The following is an 18,152-nucleotide window of genomic DNA, read 5'->3' on the forward strand; positions in this document are numbered from 1 at the left end:
GCCATAAAGTGCGGCGGCGGCCGGGCCAGCTATGCAAGGGTTACATGCTCCGGCGGCCCAAAGGCGACACTTTTTACATCAATACTATTGTCATTCCGATGGGCTGTGGGGGCAAGCAGCCGTGGGACAGGGGGGGAGGAGGGGAGATAGCGAAGGAGGAGGGTTAGGACACTTGTGATCGACTTAGCCTGAAGTAAGCACGCATGTGATAAACATACGAGGAAACAGATCAGGACAAATGCAAACAAGATACCCGGGCAAAGATCACAGAGGGGCAGTTATGGTGATAGTAATCTAGTCGAGAGTTTTGTGTCAAAAGGATTATCAGTGAGTTGGCTTGGACCAACAATGCTGTGACCACCACAGGAGACCCTTATGAAGGGGTTCATTGGTATAAATTTCAAACTTGACTCCTGAGTGCTTCTTTTTCTCCTTTTTGGAGCGGATAGCTGCATGATTTTACAGCCTGTTATCGTCATCGAATAACATGAAAAATGGTGCAAAGTAGTTTTAAACAACTGATCAGAAGAGAGAAATAAATGTGGAAGTCAGCCTTTGGACAGAAAACATGAACTGTCACTAAATGTGTTGATTTCATCTAGAGATGCACCAACTGCAAAATTCTCGACCGATACCGATTTCCGGTTTTTAAGGAGGTCTGACCTGCCAAAACCGTTTTTTCCAATACCGATTTTCTATCTAAGAAATAATTATAATCATATAATAGACACTATATTTGTTTGGCTTGAGTACCCTTTCCCAAATTTAATACAAGTACCCTTCTCCCAGACAACATTTTGCTTATATAACTGCAATTAAAACCACAACTAGTGGTAGGCTATATGCTATCATAACCCCCCTTTTCAAGAATAAAACATCACAACTAAGAAATAGAGTGAGATTTTCAACAGTGCCTCTTGAGCAGATTTATTTTTTCCTCCTTCCTCCTCCTATTTGCTAAACAAACCTAGGTGCTTCTTTTCCAAGTGGCGTATTAAGTTTGTTGATCCTCCGCGGCTTACTTTTGACTTGCAAGCATTACAAATGGCGTGTTTTAGGTCGTCCTGGCACAAAGTGAAATAAGTCCAAATCAGTGACATGTTTTCTTCCTGAGTCTTGCTAGTTTTTAACTGTTTTGCTCTGGGCGCGTTGAACTGCTACGGGTCAGTTTGATCAGCCGAAAACCGGAAATTACGACAGTGACCACTCACCGATTGGGACCGATTGGATATAAAACCGGCTTTTTTAATCGGCGGCCGATTAATCGGTGAATCTCTAATTTCATCCTTTATTCAGAGCTGTGCAATAGCAACATTTAACTGGCTTAATTACCGGAGCACCTGTGCCTCAGTGTGTTTATTTCATTGTTTATAATGCCACCGAAATAACGGCATGCCATCTTTTTATGGACATGTCAACATAAGTGGCTTTTAGGCAAATTTTTCATGCAATAGCTGCATTAATACCTCACTGTGTCCCTCCGACGTGGCGCCTGCGATGGTTGCCTTTCTGCTGGGGACCTCTGGGCCATGAATGAGCTCGGTGGATCGAGGGGGCTGGAAGGTTGCTCAGCAGGGGCTGGGAGCGTGCTCTCTGAGCCCGGTGACCAAAGTCTGGAGGTCAGTAGTGGAGTGCCCCCCCCGTCACCCGCCCACTCTGTGTTTTATTTCTCCTTAACAAAGAAGTCGGGGAAACAGGCAGTGATTGAGCAGCACTCGACCCGCCGGCCTGTTGGTGGGAAGGGAGGGGGTAAATATGACAATAACTGATAGCTATCCCAGCATAATGTGCATGAAGCCTTCTCTCAAGCCAGTTGGGGTGGGGAGTCTTCTACATTACACCAGTTTTTAATGCCTTGAGTCAAGATGCGGTTTGTCACGGTGGTGCTGACAATGAGGCAGGTCTGTTTTCGGTTATGAACATTGTCGTGTGTTACGGCATCATCAGAAATGTGCCTAGCTCAGCTCTGGGATTTGGATGACAACTGTTGTGTAGGAGCAATATACAGTGTGCAAGGCCAGGGATGGATTAGGGGAATGTGACAGTGGTCTAATTTACGAGTTCAGGCAAAGGAATCAGTCTGCGGTCTGAATCTGAACAACATTGAAACCACGTTTCCCAGGTTGGGGCCACAAGTGCAGCGCAAAACCGTCTGGAGAGGCAGAAGCAAGGAAGGTCAAAAGCATCGGGAGCCGATCATGAAATATGACTCGGGGAACACTTGCGGTGGTGTTTTGAGTGGTGGCGCTTTGTAGAAATGGCTGCAAAGGACGACCATAGTCTGTATGTCTGCATCAGTAGGTGCACAGGAGGGGGGGGGGGCGCACACAGAGGTCCCCTACCGGGCCGGTTTCTACGGTGACCTGAGAAAGGCCGTAACCAGGTCCGGCTCTTTCTCAGGCCTAATCAGCGTATTACCACAAAGAAGGACATGTGTTAAGCCCCCCTCCCTCCCATCTGACTACCCGTCCTCCTCAATCCGACCAGCATGGCTGGACGCAGGCAGCCAATAAAACCAGGATTAAGAGGGTATCTACACACACTGGGCTGTAGCGAGAAAGTTTCTGAGCACGCCCCAGTCCCGCCCTGTTCCCTTCACAAACTCCTTTTCATCATTCTTCTCCGTCTCTCATTCCTTCCCATCTTTGACTTTATTCCACTTGTTTCCACGTTTATACCCTCGCTTTGCCCCTTCCATTCACAGCTCTTAGCGTCTAAGCTCCCCACACAACGCAGCATCCAGAAATTACTCATTTCGTTTGGAGTAGCTCCGCAATTTCCCGCATTGCCCACCACCCTTGTTATGCTCTGGATCCTGTGCTTTTTTTTGCTGTTGTGATAATGGGACGTGCTTCATCACAGTGACAAAGCAGTGCATGTGTTTGGCTGTGTATGTGGAAGAAGGAATTTATGCGACTGCAATCTTTCAGGGTGCGAGATGGAAACCTTCCACTCTTTAGACCATGAAACCGATTTTCCTTTTGCCTCCCATCTGTGGAGTTATTCCCTGATTAATTAATACCTGATGATAATTGCAATAAAGTCCAGCTGTGCAATATATTTTGTCTGTACAGGAAGTAAATTGTGTTTACTGTCAAGGCTCGTCTGGAAACTCTTGGCAGTCATGTGCCGCTCGGTGGCTGAGACGCCGCTGGCTCATCTCTGAATACTTGCTAATGTGTCCTGGAAATGGAGCAGTGTTAAAGATTAATACCAAAGCCTTTGTCCAGACTTTTTAGAAACAGGGGGACAAAGATGACAAGAGCTCAGCCCCCCAAATAAATCTTTTTCATTAGAGCAGCAAACACTTCATCCCTGGACTGTGTGAGGGACGCTCGGTTGGTGTGTGAGCTGCTCGGCATAAAAGCCTAAAACCCGCGGCGGTCTTCAGCCGGACACTGAGGCCGCCTAATTAAAGGGCACTTAAGCTCTACAATGTGTGGCGGCGCAGGTTGGAGTTTGGTGGGGGTCCCCGCCGAGAGGGACAGAATCCGTGGCACTCGTAAACAAGGGAGTCCAGGACAGAGGGACATAAGAGGGCTATGTGCCAGAGACTTTGTTCACACAAGATGAAGAGTCAACAGCCTCCCCATCCCTCACCCCTCCTTATCCATCTCCCCTAATAATCAGCTTCTTCAGAGAGGCTGCAAACACAATGCCATCCTACTCCCCTCCTCTTGCTCTCAATCACTGTTGGGACAATGAGGGGACCCCCCCCCCCCCACACACACCACCCCACCACCTTCGCCATCCTTCACCATCCTCCTGCCCCTCCCCAACCCCCAAACAGACACTTCTTTTATTGAAATTCTTTGGTGTTCTAATCCTCAGCTTCCTCCAGGGGCAATAATGGACTCCCTGCGTCAGCCTTTTCCAGCCAGGCTGTCATCCAAGCCTGCCTGGGTCACAAGTCCACCCCTCCTATTGGAGAAAAAATGCCCCAGCAGTGTCATTCATGTCCCAACCAGCTAACCCACCGGCCGTAAAAGAGCCCCAGCACCATTGACCTTAAGAACACGTTCGTATTAAAAGCCAAAAAAGCTCCATATTTTTTCTTTTCAACATTTCAAAGTTGCATCTTTTTTATCAGAACTGCCTTTTATGCCGCACCTGCAGATTTATTGAATCATTTATTTAAACAAATCCCTTCTTGGCTACATTGCTGTTATATGAACACCAGTTGCCCAACAGTTCAGTCGAGCTCCAGAAAGTGTCGTTAACATCAAATAAATCCACAGATGACACTATATGCTTTGTATGTGGGCTTTATTTTTTCTTTCCTTGCCATTTTGATGCACTTTCTTGTTGGAAAAAGACAACTCGAATCCCTCAAACATGAGAAACGCTATTGTGTTTTAAACATTTAAAGAAGATCATAACCTCCTGTTTGTCTCTGAGGCTAACGAGGCAGATCTGAGGCAGGAAATCCCACAATTAAACCCTAAATCATTCCTGCGACACTGTGCGTCTGCAGCCATGAACTACAGTGACATGAGCTGATGACAGGAACCAGTTCAGTGTGTTGATGGCGACATCTGCTGGTAACCTGCAGTCGGAGGCTGCTGACGCTCAACCTGGAGCTCATGAAATTCAGGCTCCTGTTAATTTAATGTTGTGAACACCAAGATATGTTTATGTCATTCCATTAAAAACAATAAAAAGAAAGACGATTTTAAGACCCTAAATTAGGTCATCAAACAGTACAACCCCATATATAATACCATAAGATGTTCTTAGTGCATTGTAATAATGGATCATCGGATGGAAATAAAAGCCCTTTTCACGCTGCGTGTTCAACGTGGGACTGTTGTGCTGCTCTTATGTTTTTCCAAAGTAATCAAAGCGGGAGATCCTGCCATGTGGGACAGGTCACTCCTCTGATCCCATAACCCTGACGTGCTATTTGAAAGCACAAGTTTGGATGCACCGCACCACCTGTGTTTGGTCAGCAAGAAACGGCAGATTCAGGAGGAGTTTTAGAAGTGTTATAAGATCATATATGAAATAATATATGAAATAATATGAAAATGACTGGAAGTGCAGGCGTTCTTGGGTGAAAACTTCCATCCTGTTCCTTAATTTAGTTAAATATAGTTGCATCATGACAGTAAAGCTGGTTATATGCCTAATTACAGGATTTATAACTGGTCTGTTTTGAATGTGATTACTTTTAGGACCACAGATGGTGAAATATATGCAGCAGATAAAGGAATCTCATGTGAGAAAGTACAGTAGATTAAAGTGGGAAGAGCCCCTCACTGATCCATGGGTTGGATCACTCCCACTTCCAAGCTTGACCTCCATTTTCATCTCAACTAAAGTTAGGTTTATGGTTTCCATGTTTGTGTGGGCGAACTGGCTGTGACTGCAGATGTTCGTCCGGTTCTCCTCAAACTCCCCTTTGGGTCGGCTGCTCCAAAGCTTCCCATATATGGGCATGTAATGGGTCTCCAGTACACTGTAGATGTGTGGCTAACCGGGGATTCTCCTGCAAATCTGCTCATTGTTTTCTTTGTCTGCTACGTTGGTTTTCTGGATGGAGATCGATCCGGGAGCATGCTTTCTGTGCATGTTCGGTCCACTTGGTTACAAATGTTCAAGGCTGCATGTGGCCAGCTGCACAGTGACCTTTGAACCCTGGCAGGCTGTTGCAGGATGTCTCAAGTGGAGGTTGTTCAGAGTTGTTGTTTCGAAGGTTCTGCCCATCATGTCATTCAGACGTCAGATGCATCCAGGTGAGAACTTGTTAATGAGACATTACATGTAGACAGAGTTATTTTTCTCCCTGTTATCTACTTGGTTCTTTCGCCCCTGCCAGAGATGATCTCACTCCACTGCCATCCATAGATGGCATTTAACTGAGCATCTAAGTTTACATAGCTAACACAATTATAACGCCTAAGGCTGTGAGCACATAAGACCGTCCTCTGCCAGTCAACCAAACCCGTTTGACGCCACTCATCACAGGGGTATCCTTTGAAACAGCGAGTGTCACATAACATTGCATGCAAGTCGAGCACTTGCTGACCCTTTTTGGCCTTGGGCTCCTGTGGGCCTAAATTAGTATTTGGACTTATCTTTGTATCTTGAACATGATACTGTTGAGCTTTGCTTTTTTTTTTGGAACCAAAGTATCAGCTCCGCCAGTCATTACAGGCGCCTCAAGCAAGACTTTCTCTCACATTAGCTACATGAGGCCTCCTTTTGTATGCAGATGTGCCAACAAGAAGCCCAATCTAATGACGAATCATGAAGCAGCCGCTAAATTAAAGCAGTGTTTCAGTCTTGGTGGACAGGAGTTGTTTATTGTTGTTGCCCTGCTGAGCAATTTGTCACAACGATAACCTGGGAAATGTTATTTATAATTGATATATAAATGAGCTTTTTCTACACATTCACAGGTATTTAGCTCATCTAACCGGTTGGTTTTGGTGACCATACGCCACCGATCAGCACGTGAAGCTTAAGTTAAAGGGATAGTTCGCCTCTTTTGACATGAAGCTGTATGACATCCCATACTAGCAACATCATTTATGAACATGTTCTTACCCCCTGCTGCGTCCTGTGAGCAGAGTTCCAGCCTCGTTTTGGTGTTGATGAAGGTAGTCCGGCTAGTTGGCTGGGGTTTAAAAAATAAAGCGTTTTGCTTCTCAAAACAATATGCGTTCAAAAGAGTAATACATTTGCATCACAAAATCGTTCTCCAGGAAAAGTCAGACCTCACAATCGCTTGGCGCTATTTTCTCTCCCTTCATATCACTGCCTGCTGCCGACAGCCGCGCCTGTTATGGTGTTTGCTGCTCAGAAGCAGGGGACTGCTCGGTCTGCACTTCGGTCTGCTCGGTCTACACAGCAGGCAGTGATACGAAGGGAGAGAAAATAGCACCAAGCGAGTGTGAGGTCTGACTTTTTCCTGGAGAACGATTTTGTGATGCAAATGTATTACTCTTTTGAACGCATATTGTTTTGAGAAGCAAAACGCTTTATTTTTTAAGCCCCAGCCAACTAGCCGGACTACCTTCGTCAACGCCAAAACGAGGCTGGAACTCGGCTCACAGGACGCATCAGGGGGTAAGAAAATGTTCATAAATGATATTGCTAATATGGGATGTCAAACAGCTTCATGTCAAAAAAGGCGAACTATCCCTTTAAGTTAAACTGTTATTGTAAAGTAACTGTGACAGACTGCTGGGGCACCAGAGTCTGTGTCTGTTTCCATGAAAGAGAACCGATTAGCTCCTGATAAAGTGTGATTGAGAATCAACATGCCTTATCTTACATGCCTTTCATTCCTGTTCTGTGAATGTTATGACTACTTTATTTATAGCAGTACTCACGGCTGCAGGATGGTCCGTCATTCTGTCTGGTGTGTTGGTTGTGCTGCGGCTGGTTTAACTTCAGGATGAACCTACAGGCGACATATCTTCTGCTCTAGTGGCATCGTAAAGTTGAATTTTATAAGAATTTTTTTTTTTAAACTCAATCGATTAATAGAGAAAACAATTCTCAACTCAACTTTATTTATGAAGCCCTTTAAAAAAGCCCTGGCTGAAACAAAGGGCTGTACATGAGGAACAGCACGAAGTATAAGGCATAAAACTTGAGAACAATGTAAAAACAATAACAATAATAAACATTGACAGAAACAGAGTCTCATGCTGGGTTAAAAGCCAGGGAATAAAAATGGGTTTTAAGACGAGTTTTAAAAATGGACAGTGAAGGGGCTTGTCTGATGTGAAATGGGAGATCGTTCCCCAAATGAATTAAATCTTAATGGTTTTTTATGTGGAGCCTATGCATTATCCTGCGCCTGTGCGTTTAACAGCCATGCAAGGTATTTGCTGCATTGGGTACTCGTACTTTGCATTTTTAAGATTATTTTTGTTTTTTTACTGCATGACTTTTAACAAAGTACTTTAGCAGTTTTCGATCAGTAAAGAATGTGAATACTTCCTCCATCACAGGCGTTTTTCTTGACTTATACTGAATTGCAAGAATACAATTCACACTTTTAGAACTCACAGTCTCTTTCTCCTATTTCAGTCAAAAATATAACATGTTCAGCTGAAAAACTAAGGATGTCAAGATATTTGAAATGAGGAAACCTACAGTGTGGGGTTTAATTGCGTGTTTGTTTAAACTTTTGAATTGAAGCACAAGCAAAGTTTATTAAATTAATTAAAATTAACTGCATACCTTTTGTATTTCTTCATTTAAAAACGCTTTTTCCGTTCTTGAAAGAAAGCCTCTAAATGTCAATCATTCTCCATTAGCCCCGCCCCTGCTCTGACGTCTACGTTCTCTCACCGCATTAAGCCGTGATAGGCCAGCGTCGACCACATGACTCAAAAGCAACCAATCACTGCAGAGTACGATGAGCAAAGCCTCATCCAGCATACGAAGCCGTGAAACTGAATATCGGTGACGTTTCTTCGTGGACTGTGCTGTGTTGTCACACCAGCTGTTGGTCAGAAGACGAAGTAAAAGTGTGTGCGTCTCGATGAATTGCGTGCTGACGATCGGATGGTAGCACTTCCAGCCCCGTGTGGAGCTGAAGGATGGCACCGTGCGACTGATGGAAGAGACGGGAGTCTCGCCGATGTCCCAGTGATAGTATCCGTTACATAACTGAGCGCATCGATTACACAAAAAACTGTGATAACGGACTGGTGCCCGCACAGGTCGGGAGTTGAATCCATTTTTCTCCGCAGTAAGTCCAATGATCTGTGAACTCGGATTGAATTAGCATATGTTAGCTTACTTTTGACTCCAGTTGAGCTAGCTTGAAGGTCTTTGTTTCGGGCAATTTTGCTTCCTGTAAGACAACTTGCAGAAAAAAGCATGCTGGAAATGACCAAACCCTTTGCTACATTGTTTACTCCTGTCTATCAGTTGATGCTAATCTTCACGTCAGAAACATTTCCCATTCATTATTCTTTGAGCTTAGCTAAATATCTGCTAATTACATACGCTGGTAATAGAAAATGAGGATTTCTTATTGGCTGGCAGGTGTTCCTTACGATCCTGTGCTTCATAGTGTGATATATTGGGCTAATTAAATGCTCTAGACTTTGGTATTACTTTCCGATCACATATGACGTGAAGGATTACATCCACATGTTTTACATTTGATGTTTCATACTCCCTAAAGTCTTGACCCACTCCTCATTTCTTTATTTTTAGCCTCCAAGCAGCCAGACTTTCGTGCAATCTTTTAAAGTGGTCTTGAGCAATAATTCTTTGGACATCGGCTGCTTTTTCACTCATTTTCAGTCCAGTGTCTGTACCCGAGCATGTTCAGAGGCAAAGTGTTTTTGTTTGTTAAGCCTATAGATCATTAAAGCTTAAAGAAGTCGCCCAACTCCAGGGATGAATCAGTGACCATGTGTGTGCGACACTAGAAAAAAAGCAAAATGTAGTGTTACTCGGAGCAAAAGTGGACTTTTACGAAACAGAAGACGTAGTAGTTTGCAAAGCCAAACTAGCACACCCAGTTACCTGCATGTATACCCTCAGCTGGACTCAAATATGCTTTGGTGCCCTGTACGTGCTCCACTGTTCCATCGTTCTGCATCTTTTTGTAAATCAGTGAGTTTAAATTGTATATTAGTACAACAGAATTCCCAGTAAAGCTGCTCTCATTCTCATATTTTCTGTTTCTGTGGTTAGACGGCTAAACTCGTCAGAAAATCAGCCCGTTAAGACTACATGTCAACTCGAAGCCTTTCCAGACTGTCGCTCTGCTCTAAATAAAATCCTGATTTTACAAACTCGTCTAAAAAAAATAAATAATCACCATCTGAGTAACTTAAAGACGACGTCTGTGCAGTGAATTCAGCCGTACTTATGAGGTCCCACAGAGAAAATTAGAAGCAGCAGAATGTCTGAAACGTTTTCTCACTCAGTCCAGTGTTGAACATACTTCAGTTAATAACTCGATTCGCTTCCTGTGCATGTAGACGAGTACAAGTTAAAGCAGTGTCTACTCATAACGAACTTAACAAAGAAACACTTTCAAATTGGATCTTTAGGCACTTTGTTCCCAGCAGCCTGTCACAAAGACACATAATTTGTTCCCATTTTTTTAGTTTCATCTGTGAAAAACAGCAAAGCTAACACAGTCTGACAGACAGAAAACAGGATTTCTGCAGCAACAAGGTGATTCCCAAAGAGCTGTTAGCTGAAAACTTGGCATATCTCAGCATGGTGTGCAGTGTGTCCTTAAAACATTTGAGCAAACTGGACAAGTGGAGGACAAAAGAAGAAGTGTCAGGCTTAAAGAACTATCTACAGCAGATGAACAGGATCTGAAAGTGATGTCAGGACCTGACACAGGAGCTGAGAGATGCATCTGGACCTTCAGCTGATCCATCTGCTGTTGGCCCAAGCCTCATCAGAAATGGGCTCCATGGAAGGGTGGCTGTCAGGAAGCCGTTCTTAAGGAAGGGAAACAGGGAGAAAAGGCTGAGCTGTGCCAAAGGACACAAGAAGTGGACTGAAAATCAGTGGCAGCAGGTCTGATGGAGGGATGAATCCTCCCCGGAGCTCAACATTACTGAAGCAGTGTGGGATCATGTTGGCAGAGAACGGAACAAAAGGCAGCCCACATCCAAAGAAGAGCTTTGGGATGTCCTTCAAGAAGCCTGGAGAACAGATTTTTTTGCTGCATTTACATTTATGTTTGCACATTTCATTAGATTTCTGTGCTTACTTCCTGTTTTCCTGACAGTATAAAAAAGGATTGATTCTGAACTTAACGGTCAACCACTTCAGCGTCTCAATCTGAAGTTTTCAAGCTTATGTTTCAGATTTTGACACCTTAATTTTAGATTTAGTCTAAGTGTAAGCATGCAGGTCAGTTTGGCTTGTTAACAAATCTCTGTACAGCTTACTAAAGGAGATCAGATGTGCTTATTTTGTAAGTACTAAGGCCTCTTTCTGTTTATGGTTCAGCAGACTGACGTTTCCAGAAGTTCAGTTGGAGCCCGTCCGTCAGGACTTGAACTGAATCATGAACGTCGGCACAGCACACAGTGAGGTGAACCCCAACACCCGAGTGATGAACAGCAGGGGGATGTGGCTCTCTTACATCCTGGGCATCGGCCTCCTCCATGTTATCCTGCTCAGCATCCCCTTCGTCAGCGTACCCGTAGTGTGGACCCTCACCAACCTCATCCACAATCTGGTCAGTGAGCACAAAGCCCGGGCAGCGGCACCACCACAGTTTTCCTTTATGAATCAGATCAGTGCAGGACGCATGCTCGGCACTTCTGGCTGATTAAGACGAGTGAGAGCAGCCTGAGTCAGAGGCGACGCATCTTTGAACTATTGCTTTGGTCATAATACAGTCATGTTTCAACCAGCTTTTTGCCTTCCGGTCTTGCTTCACAAACTGTGAATTGCTGTCTGGTTCTCACTTTGTAATAAGAGTTTAATAACACAGCATATGTGATTTGGATGTTTCAGTTTTTTTTCTGTAGAAACATTAAAGGGATAGTTCGCCTCTTTTGACATGAAGCTGTATGACATCCCATACTAGCAATATCATTTATGAACATTTTCTTACGTCCTGTGAGCCGAGTTCCAGCCTCATTTTGGCATTGACAAAGGTAGTCCGGCTACAAAAATAAAGCGTTTTGCTTCTCAAAACAATATGCGTTCAAAAGAGTAATACATTTGCTTCACAAAATCGTTCTCCAGGAAAAACTCAGAAAATAGCTCCTAGCGATTGTGAGGTCTCTCAACCTTCGAGCTGCAGATGTTTAATGCTCTAATGTTCCAGGATACGAACTTGGTCAGTGATTGTAAGGTCCCGAGTCTCAAGATATTTACCAGCGCTGACCCTCTTCTCTTTGCTACCAAACAGAATGATCTCAGTTTTGTCTTCATTGAATTGTAGAAAATTCTCTCTCATCCAGGTGTTTACTTCCTCCAGACACAGACACAGTACGTCTGCTGGGCTGCAGTCGTTCGGTGACAGAGACACATAAAGTTGTGTATCGTCTGCATAACTGTGATAATTGATGTTAAAGTTCTGCAATATCTGAACCAAAGGGAGCATATACAAGTTAAACAGAAGAAGTCCAAGAATTGACCCCTGGGGGACTCCACAAGTCATGGCCACTCACTCAGATTCATAGCTGCCAACTGTAACAAAATAACTCCGGCCTTCGTATCACTGCGTGCTGTGTTGACCGAGCAGCAAACACTGTAACAGGCGCGGCTGTCGGCAGGCGGCAGCAGGCAGTGATATGAAGAGAGAGAAAATAGGCCCAAGCGATTGTGAGGTCTGACTTTTTCCTGGAGAACGATTTTGTTATGCAAATGTATTACTCTTTTGAACGCATATTGTTTTGAGAAGCAAAACACTTTATTTTTTAAACCCCAGCCAACTAGCCGGACTACCTTCTTCAACACCAAAACGAGGCTGGAACTTGGCTCACAGGACGCAGCAGGGGGTAAGAAAATGTTCATAAATGATATTGCTAATATGGGATGTCAAACAGCTTCATGTCAAAAGAGGCGAGCTATCCCTTTAAGTTGAGAACATATGAAAGCCAAAATCCTTATAAAAGTCATATAAGACCTTTTTTCCTGCTCCAAACATCTGTTTGATCTGCACATCAGTCACCCTTTCTATGACTTTGTGTCTCGTCCACTGCAGTGCATGTATCTGCTACTCCACACGGTCAAAGGGACGCCCTTCGAGACCCCGGACCAGGGCAAGGCTCGCCTGCTTACACATTGGGAGCAGATGGACTATGGCGTGCAGTTCACTGCCTCCCGCAAGTTCCTCACCATCACACCCATCGTCCTGTAAGTGGCCCGTTCAGTGGAAGCGGCTCGTTACTAAACAGTGAAACACAGGGAAAGTTATTCAGATTAGGCCCTGGGAAAGGTGTGGGCAGGGGATAAAAGTCCCCCAGTGCTCCTCTCAGTGCCAGCAGAGGCCACACGAGTTGGATTTGATAAGCTCAGACTCACCTTGGACACAGTTGTGGCTTGAGTTGGAAGAAGGTCTTTCAAAAGGAAATGTGCGTCTCTTGTTGCTTGAATCTTGAGTTTGCAGATATAGATTACCTTCCTTATTATTTAAGCTCACAGAACAGCGAGAGTCTTCACATTTGCAGGAAAAATTCTCTGTTTTTCTTTATTAACAGTGTGCAAGAGGCACTTTGTTCAGCTCAGCTTTCGTTCTAAATACTCCAGATGGGGAAGCAACACATCTGCAGAAGTATTTTGGGAACCGTTTCACGTGTGCCCGGCCGGGAACTTGTACTCATTCTTGTTCTCAGCTCACAATAAATCCCTGAGTGTTGATATGAAAACAGCCTGGTTTTTGTTGGGTCTTATCAGCAGAGCCTCAACCCCACATTAGCAGGCTTTATATGGAGGAGCTGCATGGAAACATATTCTCACTACAGCGTCATATTTACACGTTTTACTGAAACAGAAGTGCAGTGTAACTGGATACAAGATGTTTCTCTTTCCTGGAAGACGAGTTGTTGCAAACCTCATGAAATGTAAGCGGTTAATTTTCTACTCATTGCCTCACGTGGAATTCTTTTTCTCTTATTTATCTCCGATTCAGGTACATATTAACCAGCTTCTACACGAAGTACGACAGAGTCCATTTTGTGGTCAACACTGTCTCCTTGCTCACCGTGCTCATCCCCAAACTGCCCCAGCTGCACGGCGTGAGGATCTTTGGCATTAATAAGTACTGACAAGAAGACGGAAGAGGACGCCTGCCTCCCTGTGACCCCACTGACTGTTGAGAGCGCACAGAGTGTCAGGCCTTATGGCGAGGACCCGCGGTCCCTTGGCGCCTTTTTCTGCTGGGGACGCTGCCACGGTACCACATCCAATCAGAGAGACGCGAGACACTACAGCGAGAACACAAAAGGGAAAGTGTTGTGTTGAGATGAGCTGTGGCCTTTCTTTTATTTGAAGATGGGAGTTTGACGTCCATTTCTGTCGATGAGGGAGTTTTTCTGATGTAGAACGGCGTCTGGGAGGAGAGGACGGCGGTCCCGACGCGCCGTTTTACACCCATATCAAAGCTATTCTGTGTGTAATGACACACCGCTGTATTTATTCAGCTTTACTCCCACGTGTCAGTGGGAGTCTCCTGAGGTTTAGAGGAGAGCAACAACACTACACTGAAACCGTGAGGCTTCTGCGAGCTGCTGCCGAGGCGAGACACCGCAAGGTTTTATATTTGGCCCTCCGCTCTGCTCGGGGTCGAGACCAGGAAGTTAAGCGAGTCTTATTTTAGCCTGACCATGTCTGTATTTGGATAACTCTTGTCCCGGTTTGTCTGGGCTGCAGAGGAGCGCTCTGCTGATCTAGATTAGCCAACAGTCCTGCAGTCAGAGTTGAGAGGTGGGTATTCCTGTCCTTGCATCACAGCACATACATTAGGCCTGCCTTAAATCTTGAAATAGGAAATGAGTTTTTCATATATTCTCCGTTTCCGTGTACATTAGAGATGCATAGGTTGCAAATCTTTTGCCCATATTAGATTTTCTTTTTTTTTAAATTCACTTTTTTATTGCTTTTCAACAGTACAACAAAAGGAACAACATACATGAACAATGACAAGAATAAAACAACATAACATGAGAAAAAACAAACAAACAAACAACCCACACACAAAACATTACTCGCTAAAAAATGCTTAAATAAACTAAGCTAATCCAAACATAAAGATAATTACATATATCAACTTACACAGGGTTAACATCTCCATTATCTCACCTGGCACCCTCACTCCCACAGTCTCCATCCAACAACTAATCAGACTTTTCTCACAGTTAGGACACATCTCGCTGTCCACATAAAGATTCATCAACATTGCCCCACCAATCAACCATCTCGCTCAACACTTATGAAGGGACCCCATAGTTTCATGAATATCTCCTCCTTATTGTTCAGCCTGAAAATCAGTTGCTCATAGCTTTGCTATTTTGTTTTTTCTCCTAACCACTCTTTAAATGGTGTAATATTTTTGGTTTTCCAGTGTCTTAGAACAACCCTGCACCCTGTAGTAAGGGCCAATCTACACCATAAAGTTTGCTGGAATGATAAGTCTATTCCCTCTGTTATTATGCCCAAAATACATAGGGCGGGGCTCTGAGATAAATTTGTCCTATTCGATATTCTTTTTAAAGTTTGAGCTGCTGATCAGGGTTTTAGTTATTAGGTTACAGTCAGTTTCTGACAGTGAAACCGGGGAGGAGCTTTGGCTTTAACTTCAGAGAAGTGTCTCCAGCTCGTTGCGCTCTGGTGAGGAATCACATTTCTCAATCCTTGATTAAGGAAAACGGCTTTTCATCCAATGTCTGAAATCCTATCATTTTCCTTATTTTCCTTCTAAGGTTTTTGTTTTGTTTGCTGATCGCAGCAAAAGATGATCAATGGTTTCATTTGGCTTAAGTTCACTCTCAATGTTTGAACTGTTGAGGCTTATTTTCACCTCCCTGTTATTAAAACTGGGAGCTTTGGGCCTTCCTAACTCCTAAATAATAATAAAAAAGTCTGATTTCTCTGGGCCTGAACCAGCCAAGCAATCTGTGCATCTCTAATTTACGTGTATGAAGGTAGCAGAATATTGGAAAGCTTTTTCCATAATACAAAATATGTCATGATAATGGTAAACGGATCCCTCATCTTAAGGAAACGAATACAAATGACAGTATAAAACAACATGAACTCTTCTGTTACCCCGGTAGAGGCCACCAGACATTCTTTTAACGTCACTAATTATCATTATCTTGTGTAGTCGGAGCAAATGTTCCAAGTCCTGGTTTCATTTTCCTCACATCCGAGCTTCTTTATCTCTAAATCTCTCAATTCTGAAGGTACTGCTACCTTTTTTTTTGTTTTGCTTTTAACTTGCTTTGCCTGAAGGCCTCAGTGAAAATTACAAGTGGATTTAGATGATGAGTGGAAAGCAAAACCAAAGACACGTCCGACAGAGACTAAAGAGGAGCCTGAACATGTGGTGGTGACACTGCGGTACTGCGTCATTTACTCAGTTTTATTTTTAGAAAATATTTGAGGCTTATAAGTTATTTTTTTTCCAAATAAAATGGCGGGAAAGAGCTGGGTTTAGTGGAAAAAAAATCCTGATTTAACATGGATCTTTCTGGAGAATCATCTGCTTGCACTGCAGACAGTTTAAGTTACATCACAGAGCTGCTGAATTATGTTAAAAATGCTCACATTGCAATGAGAATGTCTCAATACTTATGACTGATAAAAGCTTTTTAACCATTTTACCAAGGCCGGCTTTGTTTACAATATCAATAATGATGATAGGTTGTAGTTTGCTTATTGGTAGCTGTGTTTCCATCCATCTGTCAGGTACATTTATAGCTAATGTTGCTTAATAGGAAATGTTTTCATAACCAACTTTAAAGCGAGGAAACCGAGCTCTGGTCCTGGTCCTGGTCCGGTGGTGGTTGCCAGCCTGAGACCAAGCTTGAAACTAGTTGGTACGAGAGGAAAACGGCAAGATCGGTACGCTGTAATTGTTCTTGCATGTCAAAGAGTTGTGGTTCGTCGCATCCAAACAATTAAAAGGTCTTTTAAACGGAGTCTCACGTTTCATTTGGTTGCAGTTAGCAGCTCGTGCCACCGGGTGGCGCCACATCCTCAGCACTGGACATTTTGAACTGAGGTTTATTAAACTCTTGACTGAACGACGTCTCAGACGTGTTTACAGACTGAACAGTGCACGTGCCGTGCACGTCACTATGAAACAAGCAGCTGTTCAATGTTTCCCATTCATTTCAATTGAACCCCAAACAACTCGTTAACGGACCGATTTATCGAGTTACTCATCGATCCAACCCAACAAAGAGCACAGGAACAAGACGACCGAGGATTTCCACAGAACCTTTTGATTTTCCATCGTTTTTATTTCTTCTTAATGTCTCAGAATGAGATTTCCGTGTCATTAAATCACACTGTGAACAGCAGCAGTTTGTGAAAGGTAGATCTGAACATCAGTCAGTGTTATCTTTGTCATCTCAGCCCTAACCACCTGGTGGTTTCTAACTGGCATGTGTAAAGCTGGACAGCGTGATGGATTTATGGAAAAAGTGGCAACTTTAAGAACCTTTTTTTGTTTGTTTTTTTGCATTTTGTTTCTCTGTAGTAAACATTACTTGATGGAAGTCGGTACGTTGAGGGTTTTTAAAGCTTGTTCAATGCGTATTTGTTGCTTTAACCAACTCTTGTCTGCACATTTCAGGATTCTCAAGAAGGTTCGGCACTGAATGTATGTACGGAGGAGAAAATACAATGGATTTTTGACGGTTAGCTGTGTTTGGGACATGCAGTATTGACCTGTTGATGAAATGTTTTACATGTTAGAGTTCAGCTCAGAGCTCGGATGAGTCTCACTTAACGTCCATGGAAAATGAACCATGAATAAAAGTCGAATCCTCTTTAATCAGTGGTGGTTTGTAATGGACTATTTATTTTTGGCTCTACAACCCTTGTGAACAATACTGATTACACTTTTCATCGGCTCTACCTCAGCGCTCCAGATCAAATATTAATCCAGGCTCTTTCTTTCAGCATTGCAAGCTGGTGCCGGTGCACGCTCTGCGCCGTGCACGCTCTGTAAGGCAACACCGGAGACCTTTTAAACATTAATTAAGTGAAAGTAACGAGGAGTCACCAGAGTGGATCAATGGTTATGAAAACAAAGATTTGGCATCCAGGCGTAACAGCTAAATGAACATGTAACAACATTTTCTCAGTGTTGTGGGATATTCAAAGGTTGTTTTTAAAGATCTGGCTTGTATAGAAGTCACTGATGTGACAAAGTCAAAGAGGAACCTGGACCTCTGACCCCCCTAACAGTGGCACCTGGTGTTAGATTGGACGAATAAAGCAGCAGGTGACTAATTTTCTCTTGGAGTTGATGAGTTGGAAGCAGAAAATGAAGGACCTGCGTGTTCAGGGGATTTTTTTTTTTACAGGGGCCGGGTTGGGATGGTTCAACATCTGTGGGGTCACAGCATCCCCACAGCTGCAGCTCTAGTGGGATGTTCCTCGTCCTCCAAGAGAGGAAAGCCAGCAACTTGGCAAACCTGGGCGGCCGAGGCTCATCGATGCGTAAAGGCTGCTTTAGATCA

At 43.8% G+C, this 18,152-nt stretch overlaps 1 protein-coding gene across 2 annotated transcripts; it reads left to right on the plus strand.

Annotated features, from left to right (window-relative positions):
- The first annotated feature begins 8,403 nt into the window (after positions 1-8,403).
- LOC142374119 (ORM1-like protein 3) lies at positions 8,404-17,464 on the plus strand. Of its 2 annotated transcripts, none has more exons than XM_075457655.1 (4): positions 8,404-8,710; positions 10,957-11,185; positions 12,665-12,816; positions 13,592-17,464. In XM_075457655.1, exons 2-4 carry the CDS (start codon positions 11,012-11,014, stop codon positions 13,725-13,727), a joined length of 462 nt encoding a protein of 153 aa, XP_075313770.1. In that variant the 5' UTR covers positions 8,404-8,710; positions 10,957-11,011; the 3' UTR covers positions 13,728-17,464. The 2 variants fall into 2 exon arrangements, with proteins under 2 accessions (XP_075313770.1, XP_075313769.1); XM_075457654.1 differs by having other exon boundaries at positions 8,405-8,710; positions 10,954-11,185.
- The last annotated feature ends 688 nt before the right edge of the window (positions 17,465-18,152 follow it).

Source organism: Odontesthes bonariensis, chromosome 23, assembly GCF_027942865.1.
Source record: "Odontesthes bonariensis isolate fOdoBon6 chromosome 23, fOdoBon6.hap1, whole genome shotgun sequence".
In the NCBI taxonomy this organism is placed as follows: Eukaryota; Metazoa; Chordata; class Actinopteri; order Atheriniformes; family Atherinopsidae; genus Odontesthes; species Odontesthes bonariensis.

What these genes read in the sequence shown, in the direction of transcription:
- LOC142374119 (XM_075457655.1), top strand. Translation starts at nt 11,012, where the DNA reads ATGAACGTCGGCACAGCACACAGTGAGGTGAACCCCAACACCCGAGTG. An exon ending in CCAACCTCATCCACAATCTG is followed by an intron (nt 11,186 to 12,664) that starts GTCAGTGAGCAC and finishes CGTCCACTGCAG; the next exon opens with TGCATGTATCTGCTACTCCA. An exon ending in ACCATCACACCCATCGTCCT is followed by an intron (nt 12,817 to 13,591) that starts GTAAGTGGCCCG and finishes TCTCCGATTCAG; the next exon opens with GTACATATTAACCAGCTTCT.